Source organism: Astatotilapia calliptera, chromosome 14 (assembly GCF_900246225.1).
Source record: "Astatotilapia calliptera chromosome 14, fAstCal1.2, whole genome shotgun sequence".
Classification (NCBI taxonomy): Eukaryota; Metazoa; Chordata; class Actinopteri; order Cichliformes; family Cichlidae; genus Astatotilapia; species Astatotilapia calliptera.
Genome location: NC_039315.1, coordinates 4,777,913 through 4,802,261, shown reverse-complemented (window position 1 = coordinate 4,802,261; position 24,349 = coordinate 4,777,913). Strand labels below are relative to the sequence as shown.

The 24,349-nt window shown below is 42.1% G+C and overlaps 2 protein-coding genes across 6 annotated transcripts in view; one reads left to right on the top strand and one right to left on the bottom strand.

Annotated features, from left to right (window-relative positions):
• Positions 1–16,102, top strand: part of mark4b (MAP/microtubule affinity-regulating kinase 4b) — a 57,900-nt gene extending 41,798 nt beyond the window's left edge. For 2 of the 5 annotated variants that reach the window (XM_026191566.1, XM_026191565.1), the window contains exons 6-19: positions 456–526; positions 768–824; positions 1,047–1,283; positions 1,729–1,848; positions 2,012–2,111; positions 2,443–2,552; positions 2,841–3,030; positions 3,127–3,347; positions 3,788–3,891; positions 7,947–8,225; positions 9,427–9,509; positions 13,628–13,672; positions 14,729–14,768; positions 15,337–16,102. In XM_026191566.1, coding sequence (XP_026047351.1) covers positions 456–526; positions 768–824; positions 1,047–1,283; positions 1,729–1,848; positions 2,012–2,111; positions 2,443–2,552; positions 2,841–3,030; positions 3,127–3,347; positions 3,788–3,891; positions 7,947–8,225; positions 9,427–9,509; positions 13,628–13,672; positions 14,729–14,768; positions 15,337–15,670 — 1,991 coding nt within the window. In that variant the 3' untranslated portion in view covers positions 15,671–16,102. The remainder of the gene's footprint in view (positions 1–455; positions 527–767; positions 825–1,046; positions 1,284–1,728; positions 1,849–2,011; positions 2,112–2,442; positions 2,553–2,840; positions 3,031–3,126; positions 3,348–3,787; positions 3,892–7,946; positions 8,226–9,426; positions 9,510–13,627; positions 13,673–14,728; positions 14,769–15,336) is intronic. The other 3 variants (XM_026191568.1, XM_026191569.1, XM_026191567.1) reach the window with 3 other exon arrangements.
• A 2,783-nt stretch (positions 16,103–18,885) lies between these two features.
• On the bottom strand, positions 18,886–23,871 carry ckmb (creatine kinase, muscle b). The gene is made up of 9 exons (XM_026192212.1): positions 23,788–23,871; positions 22,269–22,381; positions 21,960–22,056; positions 21,376–21,530; positions 20,988–21,120; positions 20,715–20,886; positions 20,115–20,238; positions 19,825–20,014; positions 18,886–19,452 (listed from the first exon to the last, which is right to left on the bottom strand). The coding sequence occupies exons 2-9, from the start codon at positions 22,359–22,361 to the stop codon at positions 19,274–19,276; spliced, it is 1,143 nt and encodes a 380-aa protein (XP_026047997.1). The 5' UTR covers positions 22,362–22,381; positions 23,788–23,871; the 3' UTR covers positions 18,886–19,273.
• Positions 23,872–24,349: the final 478 nt, after the last annotated feature.

Genomic DNA, 24,349 nt, shown 5'->3' with positions numbered 1-24,349 from the left:
TTCTGATTTTGAACCAAATGTTGTTTGGCACATTTGTAAACCCACTCACTACAATCCTCAAATTTTAATGCAGTCTAATGATAGTAGATTGAGTGTTGAAAAAACTGAGAATTATTTAAGTACTGCTATTTTTTTTTTTTAAATCATTCTTAGTCTTTGTTAATGGGTGGTTCATTAAATAAGAACAATAAATGGCCTGTATTTGTATAGCGCTTTACTAGTCCCTAAGGACCCCACTGGCGCCACCAGGCCCTCTGACCACCACCAGTAAGAGTCTTGCCCAAAGACACAACGACCGAGACTGTCCAAGCCGGGGCTCGAACCGGCAACCTTCCGATTACAAGCTGAACTCCCAACTCTTGAGCCACGATCGCCCAACAATTTAACAGTCCGACTGGTGACTTCCACGCCCACTTTAAATACAGGAAGTTTTCAATGTTTTTGTGTTTTTTCAGGGGAAGTGTTCGACTACCTCGTGGCTCATGGCAGGATGAAGGAGAAAGAGGCCAGAGCCAAGTTCAGACAGGTCAGTGAAACTCCACAGCTGGCCTCAACCGTATGTCTGAGTGTGTCACAGCCTAAACCTGATGCACAGCTAGTCTTTCAGTTTTAAAGGATTTATCAATTTATTTATGAATTTAGTTTAGAAAGCGGGCATTGGCATCTTTGAATTGAGCTTGTAGTATAGGAGCCATTCATTTGAAGGACAACATTAGGTTCAGTTATGTTCTCTTGTATGAGCTCATTTTGTATTTCTGTCTCCTTAGATTGTTTCAGCGGTGCACTACTGTCATCAGAAGAACATTGTTCACAGAGACTTGAAGGTGATTACCCAGAATCTTGGCACAAGATATTAAAAATTCCTCCTTTTAGATAAGTGTAAATTATTTACAGAATTTACTGAATTACCTGTAACATTTTCAAAGCTACAAAGCTTAATTTAGGCCCAAAGTGTGTTATAGATTCAAAATAATAGTCAGTTATTCTTGAGTTTATGAACCTTGTCTGTATTCAGAGTTTTCTGTTGTCTACCATGTTTGCTGCAGGCGGAGAACTTGCTTCTAGACGCCGACTCCAACATTAAAATAGCCGACTTTGGCTTCAGTAACGAGTTCATGACGGGTAATAAACTGGACACGTTCTGTGGCTCCCCGCCCTATGCTGCCCCGGAGCTCTTCCAGGGGAAGAAGTATGACGGTCCAGAGGTGGACATCTGGAGCCTGGGGGTAATTCTGTACACGCTTGTCAGCGGGTCCCTGCCCTTTGACGGACAGAACCTAAAGGTGGGTGACATCAGGCCAGGGTTTTTCAGATTGAAATGTCATTTGAGGTGGCTCAGAGCTTACAGCCTTATCTGTTTGATTTTTTTTCATTTATTTTTTATTTTTTGAGAATAATCCATCACGGAGATGTTTTTGTGCATTAATTTAGATACAGTCACGTGCCTCTGAAGCCCAGATTATAGGAGAAATTTAAACAGTTTCGCAAAAACTAACCTTGTAGTTTACATTTACAATGTTAACTAGTTTTAATTTGTCTGAAGTCATTATAAATAGCTCTTAATCTCAGTTCTCTCTACATTTAGCCCATTTACAGCTGCAGGATCACATAATGTACAATTCTGAAAAACAATAAACTTCCATTTAATTGTGTTATTGTTTTTTTTTGTTGATGTCTTAGTGCACCTGTAGTTTAAACTAATGGTGTCCGGATGTGTGTTGTGTTCAGGAGCTGAGAGAGCGTGTTTTGAGGGGGAAATATCGCGTGCCCTTCTACATGTCAACGGACTGCGAGGGAATCCTTCGCCGCTTCCTGGTCCTCAACCCCACCAAGCGCTGCTCGCTGGAGGTGAAGACAGGTTTATTGCACATTTAGTGGAATAAATCCAAGGCGCATACACAGAAAATATCCAAAAAGAAAATATAAATGTCAGATTTGTGATGTTTTTTTTTTAATCAAACATGGCAGTTTTAAGCTTTCTGTGTTTTCTCTCATTTTCTTTCATGACTAGCAAATAATGAAAGACAAGTGGATTAATATTGGCCATGATGGCGATGAGCTGAAGCCTCACATGGAGCCTGTGGAAGACTTTAACGATACCGGCCGCATTGGTGAGAAATATCTTAATCACTAATGTTTTCTTAATAATTTAACATTAAATGATATCTTTTCATGAGGTTACTGAAATGAAGGGTTAAAGAAATATTCAGTAAGGTCCTATAGGCAGAGTTTTTATCCCTAAACCTTTGGAGGCATTCCTCTTTATTCAGTGGGAGGTTAAGATAAAAAATAATAGTGGGTGCCTTGATGTTCAAAAGTGGAATACTATAGGCTAAGCCTCTTAAGTAAAATGTCAGTACAATGTTACCATTTAGCACCATAATTTTAAACTGTCCAGAACGTTTCGTTGTACAGAAGTTCTGAAGTATTTTTTTGTTTTAGATGTGATGATTGGGATGGGATTCACCAGAGAAGAGATCAGAGATGCGCTGGCCAATCGAAAATACAATGAGCTCACTGCCACATACCTGCTGCTGGGACGCAAGACGGAGGTAAATCGTTTCCTTTGCTCCTGACCTTACGATGAAGCTGTTAATAAGCTGTCATGGTTAATACTTAGATATTATGCTTACATAGCAGTAAAACAGGGTTGAGAAGATAGTTTTGGTGCCATCGCTTCCTAATTTGTTTACAGTTGTGATGTGCTACAGTCATGACACCCATACTAATTAAGACTGACATATGAACTGGCCTCCGTTGCTCTCGGTTGATGAAGATCAATGATCGAGTCCAGTTGTAATTTTATATCGTTTGTGTGTCTGTGCATGTCTGTATCTCAGACGGAGGTCACTGACTCTCGGTCTAGCAGCACTTTAAGTCTGGCTCGAATCCGGCCCGGCGGCATCACCAACGGAACAAGCAAGCACTCCACTTCTTCTTGCTCCTCGGGTGCACAGTCTTCCTCTTCTGGCCATAAGGCACAGCGCAGTGCCTCCACGTACCACCGCCAGAGACGACACTCTGATTTCTGTAAGGCAAACTACTGATGACTTTTATTTGTTTCTATTCATCTTGAGACTTTGAATCTGCATAAATTTAGCTCACTGAGAACCTTTGCTCTGTTAGGCGGTCCAGCTGTTCCAGGATCAACACACCCAAAACGAAGTCCCAGCGGCGTAGCTGAAGGGGCGGGGCTTAGAGAGGAGCGGCTGTCGATACGCAAGCCAAGCACCAACACTGTTGGCTCCCGTAGCATCCCCACCCCCTCCAGTCCCATGGTTAGCTCTGCTCACAACCCAAATAAATCTGAGATACCTGACCGGCGTAAGGAGGTTAACTCAACCACGGTAAGCCCAAAAGGTTTATGTGCGGGTGGGAGGAACCGTCTAGTGAATCTAATCTGTCACTTTTTAACCCCCTTATCAATACAACAGATGGCAGAGCCCTAACACCCCACCTAATCCAATTACCTCAGATTACAGCCCTTTAAGGCTACGTTAAAATAAATATAATGGGAACCAAAAATAAAATATCCTCCACAGACTGGAGACAATCAGAGAAGTAAAACTATTACATGTTTTGAGATAAATCATCAAATTAGAAATTAATCATGAGAAATGAAGAGCATAGTTTGCATGCAAAGGGTTGAAGACTGCAGTCAGAATAATCTGAGATTAACTCTTTAATGTTCTCCACGGCAGATACAGGCAGAGCTCAGAGGTCAATCCAGGGCAATCTTTGTTTTCACATAATCTCACATAATTTACAGGCTTTTCTTCTCCTCCAGAATAACATCCCTGCTAGTGCTATGACTCGAAGGAACACGTATGTGTGCACAGACCGATCCAACTCTGATAGACACGCCCTGCTACAAAACGGCAAGGAAAACAGGTGAGAGTTGCAAATGTGTATATGAAGTATAAAATCCACCCAGCAGGTACTAATGAGATCTTTCAAAAAGCAGAAAATTTGTTTCTTCGCTATTTCCCTAGAGGCCTCTTCTGAAATCATTTTAAACTGAAAGGGGGCAGATTAGCTTTATTTGCGTGAATTTGGACCACATTCAGTAGCATTCATGTATATCAATATATTTATTAGTAGAACACAGCCCGATAAATCGCCCGCACTTCAAACCTCAGATCAGAATTTTGTTTAAATATGATAAAAATCTCTGGCTTCCATTTACACACTGTTAGGTCTGGATAGCTACACCCTCACCTCAGTTCAGACAGCTCTAAATTACACCCATTTTGTCCCTGAAGAGCCTTAAAGGCAGTGAGTTAAGTATAGAATTGAAGCTCAGGCTGGTGATTAAATGGCTGGTTTCGCTGGCACATTGCATCTTCACATTGCATCTATTTTAACTATTTTCAACACTTTGGGAAATGCGTTTGTATTAATTGCAAGTACAGTGGAACATGTCACTGTGATAAGTTTTGTAAAGACCGGTTTGACTGGTACAGCTTGTCCCCTTTTAGCACAAAGCTTAGCATGTTTCACACACACATTTTGTCTCTTCAAGACAGGATGAAGGGCTTAACACTGCACATCAGTGGCTTTGTCTTTGTTCTGTGTGCAGCTCTGTGTACCCAGTGTGAACTGTCTGTTGTTACGACAGATGGTTGTCTCCTTGTCGGTCTCTGAGCATGGCAGTCAACGTCCCCTCTCTTGCTGTGTCTGTCTCACTCTACTTCACTCTCTCTCTCTTTTCCTGTGGTCACTGTCTCACTTTCAGTCTGTCTGCCCTGTTTTCTGCGCCTCTGTCTCTTTATCACGCTTTAATTTTGTCTCTCAGAGGGAGAGCCTGAAGGTTTCTGTCTGCTGTCTGACCTCCAGTAAAAACAAATTTGCACACACGGGGCAGTTAGGGGTAGGCCAGGCGAAGGGTGTATCAAGTGCATACAAGTTTTCAGATCTTAGTCAATCAAATCAGTGCACAAAAAATGAATGAAGTGTTTGTGCAAGTCATTTTTGATAGGAGGGGGTATCATATGATGGCGACAAAGAAGTAGTGAATGTTGGTATGAAAAAAATGCCAACAGTGTGACATCAGTAAACTGCACAAACGTGTCTACCTACCATCATGCTTTTCAAAATAGATACGAGGAAGAGGGTTAAAAAACAAAAAACATCAACTGGTGATTTGGATGAAACGCTGAATCACTGCTGTTCAGGAGACGCTTACTCTCCTGTGAGCAGAGAAGATGACACACCCCACACTGTTCGATTTAGGCATTGCACCGAGGCAGCATCCTCTGCTGTAGCTCACTGTTATGATTTAACAGGTGGTGTTAGAGCGTGCAGGATAAATGTCTGCTCTAAACAAAGGAAGGTTGAGGAGAAGAGAAAGCAGAGGGGGGAGGAAGAAACGGGAGAGGAGGTGAACAGGAGGGAGCAGCAGGATGAAGTGAGGACTGGCGTTGCACCAACATAACCCTCCATTTGCCTCAGAGGCCTTGTCAATGTGATGCCATGCCAGAGTGGTTGATGGGAAAATCACGTGCATGGAAGAACAAACACACGCACAAATTGTACATGAAAACTGTCTAACCTGTAGTCCTAAAAGATCAGAATAAAAGCCCAAAACACTGCGCATGTTCGGTACTTGAATTTACGTGACTGTTCGTTTGTTGATTGCCTACATCAGGTCCTCCGCTGAGCTCAAACTATGTGTGAAGAAGCTGTTTTCACAAATGCGCTGCAGCCCTGAACATTTCAAGGCCTCACCTCACAGAAGTGCACGTGAGAGCACAAATATCTGATGCAGTCAGATCGAATATTAGCTGATTTCTAACCTGCCAGCAACCTAGGACATCGGATTCTGGGGATTGATGTGTGAGCAGGGCGGGTAATAGCTGAGTGCATTTACTGCTAGCAAGTGGGCATCATGTGTCCTGCCTCCTGCACGCTCTACCAGGGCAACTCCCTTACCTAAAGCACACAAAGTATTTGCAGTAATGACAAAGCATTAGGCGGGTCATTTCCTGGGGCGTGCTACATGTGAGAAAGGGAAGCTGTGTCCCGGATTCCTCAGACACTGTCCAAAGTTCATGTTTGAGGTCAGCTTGTGATAAGACTGGAAGATAAGGGACTTCATTATCAGGACATAATGCAGATGCTCTTTGGTATATGAAAAGAGCAATGGGTCAGCTGTAATAATCCATGTATACATTAAAAACAGAAATCAGAGGAGTTCCTCAAACTCTGGGATGTCAAACTTATTTTACATTTTACAGCCCATTTTTATCTTAAATGGGTCAGACCAATAAAACTCCCCTATCTGTCAATGTAAACAAGCTTAATTACACGTTTAATCCTCAAAATATCTCAATATAGGAGGGAACATTTTCAACAGTATGCCTCAGGTTTGTTTTTGTTTTTTTAATGGTGACCCCTATTATAAAAAAACTGAAATGTCTGTGACCGATTAAGATATCTGTAAACCTTTAATTGTTTAACTAATTCTTAATTACGTTGGTATTATACCAATGGCCAGAGGGGAGGTCTTCATCAGTAGGAAAACTATTAAAACCTCAGAAAAAGTTTATTTTCCAGAGCGATCCACTGGGTGGGATAGGAGTCTTTGCCAAGCCCATTCTGGTCCCCGGGCCTTAAGTTTGACATCTCTGCTTTAACTAATCAAGCACTGACATTAGTTTGAGGCACTGGTGAAACTTGTGTACAAAACCACACACAGCTACAGAACAGAAAATTTATTTTTTTCAACCATCCCCCGTCCCGCTGTCCTCTGCTCTCTCCAGCCCCCATGTGCCCCCTGAGGTGAGTCTCAGTAGGCAGCCAGTTCACATTGACGCTAAACGATTTTGCTCTGCAACGGCTGCGCTTCAGCTTAACCCATCTAATGGCTCTGTCCCACTTGAACCCTGTGTGTGGGTGTTATCTAGAGCGTTATGAAAAGCAGCCTCAGGCCACCAGCCAGCCTGAGAGTCAGGGGTGGAGAGGTGTGTGTGTGTGTATGTGGTTTATGTGCGTAGGTGCATAAATGTGTGACAGGAGAGGGGAACTGGACATGAGGTAGTGGGGCATGCAGGCGCTCACAAGAGAGAGAATATTTTGGGTTAATTTTCAGGTTAGAAAACAACCTGTGTGAAATGTATGACAGCTAGCTCTGCTGGTCTTTCTGTCTTTTACTTTTAGACTTTATTTCAGACTTTTCATTTTTCTTGAAAAGTCTGAAATAAAGTCTGTTTGCGAACAGCTCATTATAATTTCACCTGTTGACGTCTTTGGTTTGAATTGTAAAATCAAACCGGACAAATAATTATTTTTAAATTGTTAGGTTGTTAAATATACTCAAGGATAATTCACCTTTTATCAGCCAGCCAGTTATCAGTGTCCATAGATTTTGTTTAATACTGCAAACTAATGATGGAGCTTGTCTTTAACCCCAGTTTAAGCCATGAAGAAACCCAGTTACGTAATGATTGATTAAGTGTTTTTAAATGCACTTGGCATGTTAAATCCAACTTAAAGCCATAAGTCTGCTAATAATCTGCACTTGATGTCAAAAAATCCAAATGAAAGATGAAAAATACTTATTTTGCTATCGAGTGTTTTCTGCCACCGATTCATTCGAGCCTTTGTTTGTCACAAACACATCAGTGAGTCACATCACTGCTCGAGGTGGCGTGTTTTTCCAGTGAAGATGGGTCACACTGGTCTATTTGGGGTCTGAAAGTGAAGTGAAAATGCGCAGTTTTGCGATTGTTGCCTAACACTGGCTCAAACAGCCTACGCTGCAATTATAATGTGAATGTAACTTCTCTGGTTTGATTCTGTTTATGTTGAACGCGCTTCCTTCCAGATGTTTGGAAAAGCCGTAATCAAATATGTATAAATGGTTTGGTGCTTGTATGGTTCCTGAACAGTTGCACTTGTTCTAATAGTCTAACTTGCAACTTCTCCACCCTCACCCACCTCTCCAGTTCCACATCCCACCGCCTCCCCCCTGCCTCCCCCTCTACCCACAGCATTGCAGGTGCCTCTGGGACCTCCTCCTCATCCTCCACGCCTTCCTCCCGTCTGTCCCGGGGATCCACAGTGAGGAGCACTTTTCACGGAGGGCAGATTAGAGACCGCCGGCCTCCCTCTCACGCTCCTCCAGCGTCTCCTACGCTGTCCCACGATGCCAGCCCACTGCCCCATGCCAGGACCCGGGGTACGACCAACCTGCTCAGCAAAATCACCTCCAAGCTGACTCGCAGGTAAGAGGAGAAGCTAGATGTTTGAATGTCAAGTCTTACTGTTTTTGAAAGCTTTAAGTAACAAAGAAACAGGGAGTGGACGGGGCTAACTGGTAGAAACACAGTGGCTTGTTAATAAATCTGCACGTATTTTTGTTAAATGTTTAGTAATACTGCTAATCGTTGTGGTAAAGTGACAGTACAGGCCTGTCTGATTATGAGCTTACAACTAGACAGTGTAGTTCTGCACATGAAGATCATTTCGATAACCTTGCTGCCTGTCACGTCTCCTTAACCAGTACTAACCTACCAGCCTTCCTTCTCTAATAATTCAGCTTTACAGGCTTCAGAACTTGTCCTCCGGAGTGTCAGACCTGGGTCTAATAGTGTTCAAATATTGTTCGCCAATTTAATTTTCTCACATTCAAGATTCTCAGTCTTTTTTTTTCGCCACATCCACATCTTCATGGAAATATCCACCCACTGCTAACCACAGATTCAAACATCACAGAATACTAAAGTTACCGTTTACTGCACTAATTCATGTTTAGTTATTTAGATTTGACTGTGGGGGCTGTGTAATGTTCCAAGTGTGTACATCTTACTACACTACAAGACAAAATATGAATTACTCTGTCCTGAAGAAGTAAAGCTGTCTGCATGTAACAGTAAACCAACAGTAAACACACACATCCACACAATCCTGCGACATCGATGGACAGTATATGAAGACCAGTTTAAATTTATAAAAATTCGATTTTATTCAGCATGGTTACCTCCTTTTTTCAGTTCCTCCCATGAACTGTATTCCTGAGGCACCTCCGCCTTACTGCACCTTAGTGGCAATTAAAGCTAAAAAGGTAAATGATAACCTATCTGACCCAGGTCTGCACGCTAGGTGGACACACTGTATGTCTTTCACGGTTGTTCTTGGCTGCTTATTGTTGCTTTATCTGTTTGTTTGTTTGATTCTTTAACCACTTTGGCTTTTTCTTGCCAGTCACCTTCCAGTCTTCTATCCTTCTTTTCTTGAACTACAGTACCTGATGTTGAATTCTTCACCTCTTCTACCTGTGCTTCTTACTGTCACTCTGTGTTGTCTACCCCTTCACTTGCTTTTTCTTCCACTCACATCTCTCTTTCAAAAACTTTCAATTTTCCATTTTTTTCCATTCCTCTCATCCTCTCTTCACCTCCTTCTCTTCTTCCTCTCTCCTCCTAGGGTCACTCTTGACCCTTCTAAACGTCAGAGCTCAAACAAGTCCATGTCGGGCTGCACCCTCCCGCAGGGAACAAAAACAGTTAGTAAGTCTTCCTTTCCCATGTTTTCTGGCTGCTTCTGTCCATCTGACTGTCTGTCTGCCTGCCAGTGCTCAGTCATCCCCTCTACCCCTCATTCACTGTTGCAGTCTGTTGCAGGTCAGAGTTTAGTTATATGAAGTTTTATCTGAGGCAAAGCTACTCTAAAGGTAGTAATTAATATAAATAAGTCAACTGTCTCAGTCAAATATTTCCACTAAAATTTATATTTTAGCTTCATGGTGGTAAAATCAAAATTTAGATTTTTTTTTTTTAAGTGAAGAATAGTTGATAAAGGAAATAACATAAGCAGGTCTTAAAAAAATCTTAGATGGCTTTTGAAGTACTATCCAAAGACATGTATGCAAAACGTCCGGCCCCACCAGTGGATTCAAACCCAGAACCAGTTTGCAGGATACGTGTGAGAGAAAATATGAAAAAGCCTAATATGCAGTTGGAATTTGGGTATAAAGCATATTTGTCTTGTATATCTTGGCTGTTGAAATACACAATATGCTTATAGACTAAACGCGGGGTTCTTGTGAGCATTGAGTGTGCATGTGAAATGCTGCCTTTATGTTGGTCAGCACTATTTGATCTGCAGCATCGACATAACTGCTCAAAAGTTCTTCGATTTATTAAAGACATTTTTATTTTTGTAAAATCTCTTTATTATTTATTATTTTCATTACATCCATCTTCTTATCTGGATCAAGTCCGATCAAATCTTTTACTTAAATAAATGAGTACTCAAAACATAATAGTGCATAACTTTGGGCTACGTTGTGTTTTCTGGTTATTCATTGTGCATTCATACATAAAACGGATAAAAACAGTTGTTGCTGCATTAAAAGGTTTTTTAAAAGTCCCACGCTTAACTTGCTTACCATGCAGAAATTTGTTGTGATACATCTTCTCCTTTTATGTTACTTGATGTGCTTATTCACCCATGCTTGGTCACTGTTTGTACACACTCGGTTTTATGTTTCCATTAGCTGACGTAAAAGGTTATAAAAATCCAGGATTCAAACTTCCCTTTAGAAAGTTGAAATGCAGTAAGACTAAACTCTGCAGATGTGTGACTTAAAGTTGTGGCCAAGTCCACTGATGAAATGTTTGATGGTTGCTTCTTCCAGTAGAGCAGCTTTATCTCAAAACCAGCGTGTTTGTGTTTCTAAAACTCTGATCAGCTGCTGTCTGCTTTAGTGTCTCTTTGTCACTCCTCCCATCTCCAGTGGCTCAGCTTTAGGCTGTAGCACTCACTACAGGCTGTAAACAGCACAGCACCATTACCTGCTTCTAGCAAAGCACTCAAAAGCAACAAAAATGTGAATTATTTCTATTTTAAATGTATGTTTAAGTTTTCCTTTTTACTGTAGTATGGCTTTAAATGTTACCATCAGGTAGGATGCTAGGTCTTTTAGCTATTATAGCTAGAAATCACTACTCACAAACAAGCGCATGGACAACACGCACACTCTTGTTCATGCAGAGTGTAGAATAAACAACACTATGGAGATGTGTGTGTATGTTTGTGCGTTCCCTGGAGTATGAGTTTATTGCAGATCAACTGCACTACTTTGAGTCACAAAATCAACACCATATGTTTGTCCATGCTGTTAACAAATCATCAGTCGTGCAGCAGCAGGGCTTTGGATTCTCAGAGAAAGCAGAGAAACCAGGACAGAAAGGAAGGGGAGTGTATTTTATACACGAAAGACACAGGGGGTGAAGGAAGAAGAGCTGAGATGAAGACAGGCAGGTTCTATCCCTCTGAAAAGTGTGACATATGGTGCGTTCCTGAATGGGTTTTAGCAGCAACGTATGTCAAAAATATCACTTTTATCCACTTCTAGATAACTGTCTTGATTTTTTCTTCACATCTAATGTTATAAAATATTATTTCAAGTGTTTAAAAAGATATTTTTGACATCAGTCCACAGCTAAGGATTCTTTCTAGAGCAAACAAACTGAGGAAAGGTCTGAAGGGTTTTTCAGGTTGGTATTAGGAGACTAGAAGGCTGTGCACAGGATGCACAGGACGTTTTAATTTAGACTAAGGCAATGTGGAGATTGCTGTAATGGTATACAAGGTGGCAGAAAGCTAATGGATCATGCTGTAACTGTTGACAATTAATGCGATACAACAAATATGTTGAACCGTGACTGTAAATGTACCCAGCGTGCGTCTTAGCGCTCCGCAGGAGAAGAGGCTTGTAAGAAGCATCTGGGCCTGCTACAGTCATCCTAACCGACTGACCCAGCATCACTGCCGTCTTAAACCAGGATTAGTTATATAACCACAGTTTATCTGTGTCTTAAACTGGGATTGCGCGCAGCTCTCCCTCACGATACCAGCAGATTGTTCTGTTACACTGCCGCAAATTGTCTGTCTGTCTCTCGTCCCAGTTTCGGTCTTTTTTTCCTCTCCCTTTTTGCGTCCTTGTCCTCTTCTTTTTGTTCTGCTTCTCTCTCCCCCACACAATCTGTTTTTTTGCAGTTTACATACTTTAGCGTTTGCACACAGTCACTGACTCACAGCAGAGTCTGGTCAGTCTGCCACTCCACACTCGTTGCTCACAAAACACTTGAATTCCTTCATGAGGATGCGATGCTCCTTGTTTTGGAGGAGCAGGAGTGTTATTCTCGTTCTTTACACAGACAAGATGTCAAGGTCATAATCTTTATAGAGCACCTCAAAACTCTTCAATTATAATGGTCAAGTTTAGTGTTCTTAAACCTAAAGAATTCCCCTCGAGATATTTGCTCAATAATTACTTGGATAACTTTTTCCCGTAAAGGTGTATCCCAGTGGTTATTCCTGGGGATTAGGACAGATCGCTCTCTACTTTTTATTTTGTGTGACGCAGTCAAAACATTGAGCTACGCAATCTAAACATTTGTTTATCCCTGATTAAAACCTCTGCACCACAACAGCTCCTTAGTCAGAGCAACGGTCATCTTAGTTCATATTAGGTTTCATTTTTCAAACTTAATCTGTCAGTGAAAACTCACTGCTGGCTCCTTCAAAGTCACCCCCATTTCCAGGAATAGAGATCAGGTTGCCATGCTGGCGGGAAGGAAGCCATCAGTCAAGTGCGTGAATAGCAACAGTGGCCCCCGGTGGACACAGATGGGATCTGTATTAACCAGCCCGTCTGTGTGAGTGTAATCGTAGCAAATCATGTGGTCCTGGAGACGGCACAAACTACAGGAGAGAGCAGACAGAAAATCAATGACATGCAGCTATTAAAGAGGGTGGAGGAGAAGAAGAAGTGCTCAGTGCATCATGGGAACTAACTAACTATAAGCTTCATCAAAGAGGAAAGTTTGAATCCTAATCTTAAAATTAGAAAGGGCTTGGTCTCCTGAATCCGAACTACAGATGAAGGCTCTATGTCATAGTGTCCTATATCTACTAACCGGAAGACCGGTGGTTCAATCTCTGGCTCCTCTAGTCTGAATGTCCTCAGCGAGACGCCGAACCACAAATTGCTGCTGATGCATCCATCAGCGTGAGAGTGTGGGTATCATATAAAAAAAGAGCGTTCACAGAATAGAGCACTGTCTGAATGTGTGGTCTGCATGAGTGTGCGTGAATGGATGCATACGACCGCTCGCAGTGCAGTAGGAGTAGAAAATGGCAGTCTATTTGTCCAGTATAAGCTAAAACAAAAGTCGTGAAATGCAGTCGTAAAGCCTGTGAAAAAGCTGTCAGTACAAATGTATCTCATGAGTACCCTGCTGGCATCTTGCAACTCACTAATTTGTGCTTCTACCAGCATTAAAGTCTGCGTTTGCGTGAGTCGTGTAACACAAACTATGTGTTGAGACCTGGTCTGCTGCCATAAATTCACCCCCTCGGCATTTGTTCATCCTTCTCACTCGTTTTGTCGATTTTTGTGGTTTCACATCCATCCAGTGTTTCAGTGCAGTGAGTGCAGGTCGGTGATCCATCTGTGATTTGAAGATCATGTTCTGTGTCGTGTTTAGTGGATTGGTCCATTAGCTGTGCTGCTGATTGACAGGAAATGGGGGTGGGGGGTGTAGAAGGGGAGGGGTTGTGTGAGAAAGCGGTTGGCCGATTGATTTCTAACAGATAAATTTTTTTTTTTCTTCTTGAGGGTCACAGACGAACCTGAGAGAATCAGCAGATCTCCGGTCACAAGGTGAGTAAACATGTTTTAACCAGTACAGGAAATAAAGTTCCAACAGAGGCTATTTTTCACACGGAAACATGTCGAAGCACGCTGGAGGCAGAAAGACACATCGTGCACACTCACTGAATTCAGGGTTCAGTTAGCAGAGCCATGTTTTCACCAATCACAGGTTCACATGTGATGCAGGTTTGCAGCAGTAACCCTCGATACCCTACAAAGTGTTTTTTTTCCCCTTATGCAGCCGAAACAGGTCATGAATAATGAAACGCATCAGGCTATTTATAAGAAAGCTCAGCAGTGTGAGTGCCTCTGTCACATTTGTCGCCAAAGGTCAACGCTTGTGAACTGTTACAGATAAAAGGTGCTTCGCTGCATTTGTTAAGGCTTTAGTTACCAATTATTTTTCAAATTCAAATTATTAATTAAGGAAATTATCCCATCCATGTAGTGTAGATTAAGGAGAGAATCTTAGGCTTTACTGTTAGGTATAGATTAAGTTACTCAGCACTATAAAGAATAATTGAAATTTGGTTTGTTTTTTTCAGTGTATTGTATAATGACCTGCTCTATTCCCTCTCTACAGTCTCTATAATGTGCTATAGCACATCTAGATCATCTTAAAGTCTTTGTCAAGTTTAAAGGCAAATACAAAACTTGATACATCATGTAAAGTCTCTTCCTTGCAAGCATCTTAAATAAAAAATAAAAAGACGTATGTAAACCTCTGTATCAGAAATGTGACCTGCTATAAATGGCTGTTACTGCTGTCTATTCTTTTCTTCATTTATTTGTTACTGAGAGGCTACAGAGATGAAATCACACTCATGCTGTTTCATATTATTTATATGAGACATACTTTAACAGAAATCATGGCCAGCATACAGCACACAGAGATATTTTTCACCTCTGGATGAAATTCAAAAATATTTTTGTCAGTAATCAAAAGCCACATGAGACCACTGAATCATAGCTCAGAGGTCGCATTCATTTCTTGTACTGTAATCTCTGTAAACTGAGTCTCGGTCTCTCTTTATTTTACTCAAACTGGTGTGCGCTCCCTCTCAGCCTCAGCTGCTCCAGCCCAGTCTCAGGTTAAAAACAGCAGGTAAACCAGCTGCACCAGGCTAACATTAGCAAACGGACTGTGGTGGTAGATGCTGAGTGTGTCTCCCTGTGGTAGATAATAGAACTATAATGCTGGACTAATAGAAAATGCATTAAATTATATTTTTTACCAGCAGGTTTTATGCTGTTTGTTGTCACTTGTTGCTCCAGAACAAGAAGTCCATTACAGACGATAATTATTGATTACACTGAACACTGACCACTTTCATGTTACTCATTATAAAACATTTTTAAAGAAGAAATGTTTATTTTCATATCTTATTTGAACAGCAATTATGTGTTAGTGTAGAAAATAGACTTTGACTCATCTGTGTCCTAGGAACAGAATCAAAATCCAGTGGTGTGTGTGATATTAATTGTCTTTCTTCTCCTCCCCTCCCCCTAACCACTCATATTCTCACACAACCACACATTCAATCACTTGTCTTCACACTTTACCATTCATCATCCTACATTTAAATCTCTTCTTCTGCCTTTGCTCTTCTCTTAAAAACTTTCCATCTATCTCCTCCATTTGCATCACCCCTCCCTTTTCTTAACCTTTTCAGTCGCCATCTATCTGGGCATCAGAAAGCGGCCGAGCCCCGGACCCCCCGATGCGGCTGGGATGTGAGGGTACGGAGCCCCCGCGACCCGGCCGAGGTGGTGCTAGCGCTGCGTGAGGCGGCACAGGGCTGCGGCTGCCAGGTCCACCTGGCCGGGCCTTTCCTCCTGTCCTGCACCCACGGAGCAGCCGGGGCCCGCGTGGCCTTCGAGGCCGAGGTCTGCCAGCTGCCCAGCGGGCTGGGCCAGAGCAGCGGTGTAAAGTTCAAGCGCCTCTGGGGGGCACCGTTAGCCTTTAGAGACATTGCCACCAAAGTGTCCAAGGAGCTGGAGCTCTGAGGGCAACCGGGGGTGGGGCAGATTGACAACGCACAGGACAGGTTAATGAATGATGAGGGATGCAGAGGAGAAGGGTCACAAGCCCTCTTCTCTTCATCCCTGGGCTCCACCTCAGCTGGCGTGGCTAATGATGCCTCGCCTCCGCCAAAGACCCTCTTCTTCTGATGCCACCAGTCACAGGCAGACAAATGGATACACAGATGTGGATAGCCCACCGCTGCAGGCTTATGATGACCCTTGACCTTGGAGCTGTCAGTGACCTACAATCCCTGCTTAACACCACCACTATAAAAAAATGAGCCCATAGAGTCAGACTGTTTTTGTTTTCATGATTTCATATTTGATGATGATGATGGGGATGGTGCGAATGATGGAGCTGAATAAGTTGTTGTTGTTGACATTGTTATTCCTTTTGTATCATATTTGTTGTCATTCCTTTTTAAAGAGCTGCTATTTAAAGAAATGTTTTCATTTTTGTGTATTAAGTTTATTTTCTTTCTTTAGTGCTTTTAAAACGGGCAGACATTTGGCAAACGTCACATATTTAAGTGAGGGCGTAGTGTGACCTCCGGCCTCTAGAGGGAGACATGCAGAAATGCAAAGACAAGCGTTGCAGAATTTCTGCCCATCCATGAACAAAAGTGGTGTTTCTGCTCATTTGGGAGTCTGACGTGTTTGTATCGTTTCAGGTAAACTGCTTCTCTGCCTGCTGGGCTCATAGCTGGCAGGTGAAGCGCTTACAGACAAGCAAAGCTGCCTAATAATACAGGACCAACCTGATTATTTAAGCGTTCGCTCTGATCCTTAAAAACAAATACAACTTCACCAAATGTTTGTCCTTTAAAGTGCTAAGTTTAATGTGTTCCTTGCAATAGAAGAAATTAATTTTAATACCTAACAGGAAGTTCCTGTATCCATGTTGGTTTCATCAGTTTTATGTTGTATTTTTCTTAAAAAGACAAACAAAAACAACAAGCCAATCGGAGTGCATTATTGTGACACAGACACACAAGTTAAACAACCAGTGTGTAGGATTTTGTAGCATCTAAGAGTGAGGTTGAGGAAAACATCCTTACAACCACATGTTAGGCTCTCTCTTAAGCCGGTCTTTGGGTTTCTTAGTCTGACCCAGTTGACGGTTCGATGCTCTGGATGCAGGACAAGCTCTCACTGTGTAGATACAAATGGCTAAAGTTAAGCTAAAAATGTGCAATGCGTAGTTACATGTGCTTATACACTAATGTAAACATAACTATGAATGCCATATACATTTCTGCTAATGGAGCTTCGGGACTCCTACGCACTGGTCCTGATGAAAGTAGTTCCAGTAAATAAAGAGTAAAATGCATTTAATGAAAATACATTTTTGCCCATCAAAATTTTAAAAAGGAATACTTCTTTAAAAAAATGGCAACTAAAAAAATCCACTTCCTGTTTTACCAGGCTAATCCAAACACGATTTAACCTCCTGCTTCTGACAGTCTCCTGGATCACTCATGACCTGCTCAGGGTTTTGTTTTAGCCACATGCCACACGAAGTCTTATCAGTTCACCCTGGAATCGCTGTTTTCCCTTCACCTAACCATAAAGGCTTGAGCTGGCAGATGCTGAGAGGTTAAAAACTTGGTCCATTTTCCAAAAGTGATGACTCATATTTTTAATAAAAACATTCATAAAAGGAAGAAAGAGACCTTTAGGTTTTTTTCGTCATAATTTTATCCCCAAACATACTGTAGTGTAGGAGCTGATGCTTCACTGGGTAGTTAACAGTACGAAACAGTATCCCAGCTTTTTGCTTCACTTGAGTGTAGTGCAATGCAGACACAAAGCCAAGAATCAAGACTTGAATAAGCACCGATTACGATTAACAGGGCTCCTTGTTTGTTTTATTTTATTTTATTTTTTTATTGCTGTAACCTTTTTGAATTTTGTTGAGCACTTTCTTTTCTATTTTTAAAAACTTTTTCCCCTTTTTTCTTTTTACATCCCATTTTTTTCTTTCACCCATTTAAAGCCCACTACAAAGAATACTAAGAATCATCCTGAATGTCTTTCTTTGCTTATATGGCTGCTTGACTTTACATGGTAAAACCAGCTGTGACGTCTCCAGGTTTCCAGGTAGATGTGCCACTTGGTTACAGTGACGTTACTGTAACCAAATTAGAGGGAACCGATGTACAGGTACGTTTAAAAAGTACCAAATTTCTGATGAACTCTCAACTCAAATGAAAATCTGTCTTACATCAGTCTTTTTTTTTTGTGCTTTATTACACTGATTTCTTCTTTGAAACATCTTTACCAAACTGTAGACTTTATCCTCTGTTTACCAATCAGACTGCAGCACTGCTGGAAGGTGTATGACTGTTGACCAACCAGACTTAAGTATTGCTGTAAGAGGTTTTTGACTGTTAACCAATCGAACTCCTGCTTTATCAAAGCTTGTGGCTTGCGCGTTGATGAAGCAGTAGTTTAAAGGGGGAATGTGACCTTGAATGACCTTTAAGAATTCATTTTTCTTTTATAAAAACAACACTTTGCTGCTCATTAAAGATCATAGTTACCAAAATTATACCAACAGAGACTCCGCTTAGCGCTACGGTGATCACACATTGGTGCACGGACACTGATAACTCCAAAATCAAAAGGTTGTTGTACGTCTATTGTAACTCTATAAAGCTACGCAACTATAACTTGTCCTTTTCAAGTATGCAGCATCTGACAAAACACTGGGAATGGAAATGTTGGATGTTAGAGCAGATTTGTGATCTTTCACTACAGCAATTTATCTGTTTCATGGGAGATTTCAGCCGCGGCAGGTCTCCACCGCTGTCTGATAATGTGAAGCTGTGATTTAGGGCTAGTTTTGCAGATTTCTTTCTTTTTTGTTTGTTTTATTTTTTTATTTCGTGTATAACGGAGCCTCGCCCCGTGGGGCTGTTCTCTAGATACGGTTAGGGCCGCGCTTTAAGGCTACAGTTCTGTTGTGTAGTGTGTTTAAAGCCGTCGCTGTTATCAGTAAAACTTAACTTATGGGCTGAAATTACAGAAATGATCGACCTGCAATCCTGCATGTCTCCTTGGAAATAATGTGTCACACAAAAATAAAGACTTTCAACCTCGTTCTTATTTTATGTCTGTTTTGTGATTGCTGCCAGTGAAATTAATGTTCTCTTCTCAGGAGATCTCATAAAGAAAAGATGACATAACCAGGAAGCTTGATTGTCACATGGGGCATCATTTAATAGTCCATTATATTGTACAACCAAAAAAAAATTCCTTTGGTGTGCGTGTACATAGCCATGGTCAGACTATGTATGGATTGATCCCAGGATGTTACCGAGATGATGAGAAGAGAGATGGTTAGAGTTAGAAGAAACCAAAGACAGTAGAGGAGAGGATGAGAGGAGTAATGATGGCAGAAATAAGTAAGAAAGGAAGGAGGATAAAGAGAAGTGGAGTGTCTGTTGACGGAAAGAAGAAAGCAGAAAGTAGCCAGTTGGCCGAAACCAGTAAAATAACTTAAGGCTACCGCTTCATTTTTTTATAAAATAAAAAAACAAAACAAACTCCGACAGTCATTCGATCGTGGGATGTCTGTCCACTTTACTTCTGGGCGGGGATCATGCCATCAATGGACTCTCCCTTCTCAAGCTTCTTCTCCATCTCAACCATCAGCTTGACGCCATCGACCACCAGCTGGACCTGATCCACCTCAGAGGAGCCCAGACGGTCAGCGTTGGAGATGTCGAACACGCCGCCCACAGAGGCTGTGTCCACACCGCCTGTGTCAAAAGATGAGGACAATAAGAACAAGAAGGCTCAAGAGGAGGTGTAGGGGGAGGAGGAGTTACCCTTTAGCCACTGACGTAGTACATGCCATCAGCAAAGACAACTATTCCCTTTTATCAGCTTGTTTCAGAGGCACAGCTGGATGTCGTGAAATTAAAGGCTCATTCCCACATCAAGTAATTTTACTGGAACTTAGACACACACACACACACACACACACACACACACACACACACACACACACACACACACACACACACACACACACACACACCATCCGTCCCAAAAAAGTGACACTGAGGTGGTTGTTTGTACACTAAATGCTTAATATGTCTGTTTATAGCTTCAAAAGCATTTTTCCGCACCTGTGCCACGCTTCTGCAGACGCAGCCTGGTCAGGATCTCCTCAAACTTGGCGTGTGTGCTGAGCTTGGGCAGCTTGACGTGCACGCCACCACGCAGGCCGGTTCCCAGGTTAGAGGGGCAGGTCAGGATGTAGCCCAGATGCTCGTTCCACATGAAGCCGTGGTTGTGCTTCTTGAAGATCTCCTCAATCTGAACGGTGAAGAGTAAGAAATTATTCATCCTACGGTTGTTTAAGAGCCCAGCGAGTCCAAAAAAGGAAACCATAGAAGGTCCTGTTTGTGAGTATTACCTTCTGCAGGCCGACACAGAAGCGTTTGAAGACCTCCTTCATGTTGCCTCCCTTCTGCATGGAGATGACACGCAGGTGATCCTCCTCGTTCACCCAGACCAGGAAGGTCTTGTTGTCGTTGTGCCTAGAGGAATAAAACCCAGCTCAGTTTTATTTGATTTACAGGCAACAAGCAGCACTTCTTAAAGAAATTTGTGCCACACTTGCAGGCTTTCTCTCTATATTCAACCAATAAATTGTTAAGTTGACCTTGAAGATCTCTGTGGATATAGTCAAATGACTTACATCATTTGTAAAGGATGTAAGTTTAAACTGCAGCTTCAGCAAACATGAGACGCTTTAAGAGATGTTTAAAAGAAGAAATAATTGGTGTTTTCTTCATATTATGCAGACAGATGGTAATGATGTCAAAGATTTGCTGAGGAAGGGCAGATGGGAGAATTTCTCTCAGATGTTTCTAATGTGTTTGTGTTTTCATAAACGGAGAAAAGCTGCTGTCTCGGCTGATTACAGCACGTATCTGATCACCCTGCTTTTTAAAGAGGAGGAAAAAAATAGAATTGTCTTCAGATTTATTGATTTCCCATTTCTGTTTCTCACCAGATGCCTCTGGCGTCAGGCCAGTCGCGGGCCATACCGGCACAGGTCAGCAGGGGGGACACAGGCTTGTCAAACAGGAAGTGATCAGCGATCAGCTGCTCCTGCTCGGCATCAGTCATGCCATCCAGGGGGTAGTACTTTCCCTTGAACTCACCCTCCAGGCTGGACAGTGCTGAGGAAGGAAGGTGTGCGGCACAAAGATGTCAGTCTGTGAATAAAATGAGTTTTATAAACATGTGGGTTATTCTTATAGGTTTGACATTTAGTGTTTACCCTCGATGGACAGATTCTGGATGGCTCTGCGCTCTCCACGGCTGTTGTGGGGGGGCAGGGTGAATCCCTTGATGCTGCGGCCAGTACGGACACGGCTGGAGAGCACATAGTTGGGGTCCAGGTCATCACCACCCTGGAACACAACGCAGACATTATAATTATGTTATAGTATTTCATAGTATATATTTTGATTTCATTTCTATAATAAATTAATGTGTCTTTCATTGACAAACTCAAAGAAATGAAATGTGGACCCACATTTTGAGGGATGTGGAAGTTAACTTCTAAGTTAGTCCAGTTCAAGTACATCAGCTTTAACACAGTTTAGGGAATGAATGTGATTAGGCTGGTGTAAATGTGGAATATCGAACAACACTTGACTCTTCACCTTCAGGTTCTCGAAGTTCAGGTCGGTCTTGTGCTTGTCGGTGGGCTTGTATCCACCATGACGGTCGGAGATGATTGGGTCCAGCAGGTCCTTGAAGACCTCATAGGACTCCTCATCACCAGCAACGCAGCCCACAGTCATGATGAAGGGGTGACCTTGGGACAAGAAGGAGAGTAGGAAAGATTTTAACCATGCTGTATATCAAATAAAGTAGCAGTAAAATAAAAAGTATACAGGAAATGTCTTCACTCTTAATCTTTGTCCGTTTGGTCAAATTCATTAACACAACCAGCCTGACGAGCAGATGCTGACGAGTCTGGGATGTTGTGCTGTGTTGTTGTACAGGTGTGAACTTCTTCAATCTTACAGCCTGACTAACACTACCCGTATTAAAAGGAAACAAAAATTTAAATGCCTTTGAAAATGAAGTGAATCGTTCCTGAACCGGCAACAAAAATGTCAAACTAGGAATGAAATAAAAGTAAAACCTATAATGTCAGTAACCTAATCACAGGTCGTTGTTGGTTACAGGTTGTGCTACAGTTATTCATGTCTCGTGGTGCCTGTTTGCCTTTGCTTCTCACCAGGGTTGTCGACACCGGTCTGGATGACATCATCCACGGTGAAGCCGCTGGGGGTGGACTTGCTTCTCAGCTTGCCGTAGATCTCCTTGCTCAGCACCTACAGCAGATAACACACGCAGGTCAGCCATGTGACTCACCTGTCTTTACCGGGAAATCTAAGAGATCCCGAAAGAAGTAATCACCGCATTTTTGTGGCATGCATCTTCACAAAACCCTGAATCATGTCTCGTTGAAACGAAATAGCATCTAAGCCCATGTGTGTGGCAGTAAAGTGTCCATGTTTAGACCATGTCAGAGCAGGGTTTGTACCTTGGCCATGTGGTTATTGTGCTTGGTCAGATCGGGGTACTCGTCGTCCACCGAGAACTTCATTTTGTAGTCGTTGTGGCAGTTCTTCGTCATGGCTGTGATTCTTACTCCACCTGACAGGAGACGGGGGAAAGAGGACAGTGTGCTGTTTTAATTATTTAGGCGGGATCATGCAATGTTTCCCTTATCAGAATAATATGACATCCATGAAAAAAATGTGTTTACTTAATTTACCAGTTATCACTTGGTGTCTATCTGGTGTGGTTATGTAAGAAAAGTCCGTCTTCCTCTTTGATCTTTTATTTTTTACTTTTTAACTTCTCCCTTCTGTCTTCTTCACGTCCCCCCCCCCCCTCTCTCTCTTTGTCAGCTGTGCTATGTCCCCCCTGCTCTTCCTTTCTCCCAGACGTCTCACCACCTGTCTCCCCCTCACAGCAAACATTATTAATAGCATAGTCATGCCCCCTCCTCCACTGCACCTGTCCCACCTCAAGCTCATAACGATGATTGGCTTTCTCTCCCATCTCACTCAATTCAACGTAACGTCAGCTTCCAAGGGAGGCGAAAGCCTGCATGGAGTAGTTTTCCACAGAAGTAATTCAGCTTTTAAAATAGCTTTAACAAAATGAAAACAGCAGAAAATATTAATTCTCAGAAATAAATGAGGTTCACAGTTTTATTTTTCTATGCTCTATGATCTATTTTGTTTATTTCATTTAATTCCTTTTTATCTGAGAAAAAGCAGTAAGAAAGAAGAAAACTACTTTGGTCACATAACCTTTTTAACTTCTGCAGAAATTAATTCAATAACAGTTTAGGAATCTGAAAAGGCAACCGGCGCTGCAGCTTCATAATCAATCAGGTTGTTGTCAAGAATAAATATGCAACTCCTCCTCACTTCTTTCTTTTTCTGTTTGCTGTCAGTGTCTCTTTCCTTGAGGCCGAGCTCAGTTAGTGGAGGTGCATTAAACTGATGATGACACCTGGTGCAGCGAAAAGGTCAAAGCCTGCATGCCTCACAGACGGCTGTGCAAGTTCCATGACTATATCAAGCGCTCCTAAACTATTCAAAGACATACCTCAAGCCAGTGCTGCAGGCGTCAGCAACAGATGACAGATAGACGCAACTGCTGGCGCAACACTACAGCACTACAAATGGATATGCCCTCAACCCCACACTGCTGCTCACGTCCAAGAATCTTTCAAAGAAATGCCTACGTTTCAGGCTACAGTGTGCATCAGTAGAAGAGTATTTAAAGTTAATTTTAGTAGCTTCCATCCCAGAAAAAACGTTTCACAAAAATCCAAGACAGAAATGCAGAGGGGGAGTACGTTTTCACGGCTCGGTGTTCGCCAGCGGTGCGGAACCATTCAGTTTTCTGGTTTCCCTCTCAGACCAATTTTGTTCTCAAAAGGTTTGATCCATATTTAAATGGGAAAAACATCAGAATATTTCCCTTTCATTTACCAAAAAGTCAAACTGAAACATTGCATTCAGGGTTGTTTTTTTTTCTTTTACCTGCTTAGGAGAAAAGAAAGAAGTAACAGATCCCGGGATCAGATCCTATCCACCAAATATAGGGGTCGCCCAGCTCTACCAGGTGATGGACTAAAGTATTTATACTCAGACCTCTGCTGCTATTGGCTGACTGGACTTGGGGTCACCTCATTTGATTGGGTAGAAAGGGTTTTCCGTGCCCGGCTGAGTTTCTAAAAGGCAAGAACCGAGATCACACAACACTGGAGACAAGGGACAGACAAGGCAACAGCTGCAGCGGGAGGTCCAACCCTTCACCTTCTGTCTGCATGTAACTGTTTCATAGCAGCCTGCAGGAAAGGACACGGTTATCTGGAAATATCTGTGTATTATATGCATGCAAAGCAGGGAAATTGTGTCCACATGTTCCAAGTTATTTAACCTGGTTACAGAGTAACTGTAATTGAATTTAGATAAAAGGTACAAATGTCAAAATCCCAAAGTCATGCAGGAATATATGTATCTAGCGTTTAGTAAGATACTGTGAAATACTAATTTAGAAGAACATTTGCCTCATCTGTTGTTTTATTTTTTATGTTTAACA

Coding starts and splice junctions, on each gene's coding strand:
- ckmb (XM_026192212.1), bottom strand. CDS start 22,361: ATGACGAAGAACTGCCACAACGACTACAAAATGAAGTTCTCGGTGGAC. Junction 22,057..22,268: donor ACAATAACCACATGGCCAAG/GTACAAACCCTG, acceptor TATCTGCTGTAG/GTGCTGAGCAAGGAGATCTA. Junction 19,453..19,824: donor TCTGCAGAAGCGTGGCACAG/GTGCGGAAAAAT, acceptor CTTTTGACACAG/GCGGTGTGGACACAGCCTCT.